At 63.5% G+C, this 3,182-nt stretch overlaps 1 protein-coding gene across 2 annotated transcripts; it reads right to left on the bottom strand.

The window, feature by feature from the left end:
- Positions 1 to 799: 799 nt before the first annotated feature.
- Positions 800 to 3,165, bottom strand: LOC121672530 (deoxyguanosine kinase, mitochondrial-like). Of its 2 annotated transcripts, XM_042045199.1 has the most exons (6): positions 3,003 to 3,163; positions 2,745 to 2,926; positions 2,162 to 2,309; positions 1,745 to 1,860; positions 1,541 to 1,640; positions 800 to 1,254 (listed from the first exon to the last, which is right to left on the bottom strand). In XM_042045199.1, the coding sequence occupies exons 2-6, from the start codon at positions 2,894 to 2,896 to the stop codon at positions 1,165 to 1,167; spliced, it is 606 nt and encodes a 201-aa protein (XP_041901133.1). In that variant the 5' UTR covers positions 2,897 to 2,926; positions 3,003 to 3,163; the 3' UTR covers positions 800 to 1,164. The 2 variants fall into 2 exon arrangements, with proteins under 2 accessions (XP_041901133.1, XP_041901132.1); XM_042045198.1 differs by lacking the exon at positions 1,745 to 1,860 and having other exon boundaries at positions 3,003 to 3,165.
- Between the last annotated feature and the right edge of the window lie 17 nt (positions 3,166 to 3,182).

Genomic DNA, 3,182 nt, shown 5'->3' with positions numbered 1-3,182 from the left:
GGGGGGGGGGGGGGGGGGGAACGGGGAGGGGGCCCCGGTGCTGGCCCGGGGGAGCGGGGGAGAAGGGGGCTGCGAGTTGTGTGGGGGTGTTTGTGGTGGGGTTGTTGGGTGTGGGGGTGCGCCGGGCCGTTGTTGGTTTGGGGTTGTTGTTGTAGGGTCGCTGGATGTCGGGGTGCGCCGGGTTGTTTTTATAGGATTGTCGTGGGGGGGGGGGTTGCGGCACCGCGTTGGTTTTGTAGGGCCGTCAGCTGTGGGTGCTCTGTTGTTGTTTTTGTAGGGTCGCCAGTGGGGTCTGTGCGGGTCTCGCTCTGTGTTATTGTAGGGTCTCCGGGGAAAATCCCGGGGGATGGCAGCCCGGCTCCTGTGCTGCCCATATCCTGCTCCACAGCCCCCCAAGTTATCCCACCCCAGGTTCCCCCCCCCTCCCGGCCCTATATCCTACCCCTCCGCCTCCCAAATCCCCCTCACCACGCCAACCCCGCCCCCCCTTCCCAGTCCCCGCCCCCCCCGTGTTTATGTAGGGTCTCACAACCCCACTAAAGGCCGAGCACCATCCCCCCCCCTTTTAGGTGTCCCCCCTAAAGACCCAATGCCCTCCCCCACCAGCAACCCCCCCCCCCAGCAGGTCCCAAATCCCGTTAGTTTTGCCCCAAATCCAGCCCAGCCTGACCCACACCTGGGAGAGCCCCAGGGCACTGCTCCCCCCCCATCACAACACCCCAAAACTGAGGGAATAATGTCCCCCCGTGTCCCCCTAGAGCCGCCCTGACCCTGCACTCCCCCCGGTCGCAGACACGGAGCAGCTCCGCAGGGATTTGATCTTAATTTAAGGGGAAAAAATTAGATACAAAAAACCAAAAAAACAAAATAACAAAATAACAAAGTACGGGGGTCGGGTACAAAGGCGGGGATTTTCCGTCGGAATTCAACCAGTGCACGAAACCAACCTCAGGGAGCACCCCCATCTGGGGATCCCTAAAGGTGGGGAGGGGGTCACAGCAAGGACCTGGTCCCCCGAGCACGGGGAGCCCCCTCTGCCCCCAAAACTCCTCACACGGCTGCGCCTCTGAGGATCCGCCTCAAATCCACCCCTCGCCCAGGACAAACGGGCTGAGGGCGCGGCAGGGGACCAGGACATGTCCCTTGTCCTTGGGATCGGGGTCTTCAGGAGGACGATGCCCCTTCCCCGGCTCCGAGAGGGTCGGGAGGTGACGGTGAAGTGCCGGCGCTCAGGGATGCCACGAAGGCCTCCACCTGCAAGGAGAACGTGACTGAGGGTGTGGCACTGGGGTGGCACCGGGATGGCACTGGGATGGTGTGGGGTTGGAACTGGCATGGCCCTGGCACAGTGATGGTGTAGGAATGCACTGGGGTGGCACCGGGATGGCACCGGGATGGCGCTGGGACACCTGAGGTTTAAACCAACTCGGACCCACGATGCCAAAGTTATTTTTTCCAAGGAAAACTGAAGCGCAGGTGGAGGCTCGGAGCCAGCGTGGCTCTGATGGCACCGGGAAGCCACCAGGCTGTGCCACCCCACCTGTGCCATGAGGACGCCCTGCAGGGCCACATCGTGCTCGAAGTCCTTGTCCACGTCCAGCACCAGGACGGGCGCGCGCTGCGCGTCCGCAAAGTGGATCCTGCAGGAGGGAGGGAGGGATTAAAACCCCCCAAAAACCACCCCCCAAACTGGGGGTCACCCCAAAGCCCCAGCCCAGGGTGCCAGCCATGGATTGGGACTCACTCCGTGGTCCTGTCCACCAGCCAGTGCTGGTGCTGGGCGTGGAGCTGCTGCAGGTATCCCAGCTGGATCCCACCTTCCTCGCTCCTCGCCCGCCGCCGCAGCCGCTCCAGGCACGTCTGGGCGGATATTGACGGATGAGATGGAGAAACGGGAGGATAACGGGATGCAGGGACATGGGAGGTCAGTGGGAGAGAGAAGGGACGTGGGCATCAAGTGAAGCAGCACCGTGGGAGATGCTGCAGCCCCCTCTCCCCAAAACCCACTCCAGAATCCACGGCAAAACTCCCACCGGCATTCCCATGGGAAGAGAAGCAGGCCCTGCTCCTCCAGGGCGGCGACTTTTGGTTAAACCCCAACATTTTGGCAATTCTGCCGGGATCTAAGTGGGCCTGGTCGCCTCCTGCACCCGGCACCCACCTGGGGCCTGGCCTGCAGGTAGAGGAAGCCGTGGAGGGCGGCGTGGGCCCCCAGGTGCCGCAGCAGGAAATCGTGCCAGTCCTGGTAAATGGCCCATTCCAGGGGCTGCAGGTGCCCGGCCTCGAAGAGGTTCTTGGCAAAGACGTACCTGGGAAGGGATGGAGAGAGGGCACCGGGCAGCTCCGTCACCCCCCACGCCCAGGAGGTTTCGCAGCCATTTGTTTGTTTGGCTTTTTTTGCACCGACGAGGAGCTGCAGGTGGTTAAATTGAGGTGAAAATCCCTGATTTGGGGCACGTGCAGTGCCCAGCACAGCTCAGCCCCACCGAGCCCAACATCACCCAAAGGGCTTCACGCTGCCACCGGACATAGGTGAGGATAGGGCAGCCCCCAAAAATCGTTAAAGACCCCCCAAATTACCCCAAAATCCCATTCCTGAAATAAAGCATCGCTCTGGGAGCCACTGGGGACGGTGGCTCTGCTACCCTGGGGACCCAGCATCACAACCCGGCTGCTGCGGATGCTCCCTGTCCCATCCCATCCCTTCATCCCTCTTTCCCTGCTGTTTTTGGGGTGCCGGGTACCTGTCACTGAACACAGAGCGCTCAAAGACCCTCACGGGGTGGGGGGTCCCGGGGGGCCCCTCGTCCGGCGGCTCCAGCATCGCCTTCAGCCGGCTGATGCAGGAGAAGGTCTGGAAGGTGTAGGACCAGCGGGCTGGCTCCTGGTACATCATCTGCAGCAGGTTGGCCGAGCCCACGGACGCCTGCGGAGGCAGGGTGGGGGATGAGGGGGCCGGTGTGGGGCCGGCGGGGCCCGGGCGCGGCCGGAATCGCCGTTACCTGGGCAGCGCCGCCGGCCGGCACCTTGCGCCACTGTGCCACGGGCTCTGTCACCAGGTGCCACTGCGGGAAGGTGGCACCCAGCAGCTTCAGGAAGGTCGATTTCCCCACGGCTGCGGGAACGGAGGAAGAGTGGGGTGAGCCTGGGTGTCCCCCCAGCTCTGGACCCTGGGGATTTGG

The sequence above is a fragment of the Corvus kubaryi genome, unplaced genomic scaffold (assembly GCF_017639235.1).
Source record: "Corvus kubaryi isolate FWS band 111438036 unplaced genomic scaffold, C.kubaryi_AGA036_p1.0 62653, whole genome shotgun sequence".
Classification (NCBI taxonomy): domain Eukaryota; kingdom Metazoa; phylum Chordata; class Aves; order Passeriformes; family Corvidae; genus Corvus; species Corvus kubaryi.
Note: the sequence above shows the minus strand (reverse complement) of the source record. Positions and strands in the feature narration are given on the sequence as shown.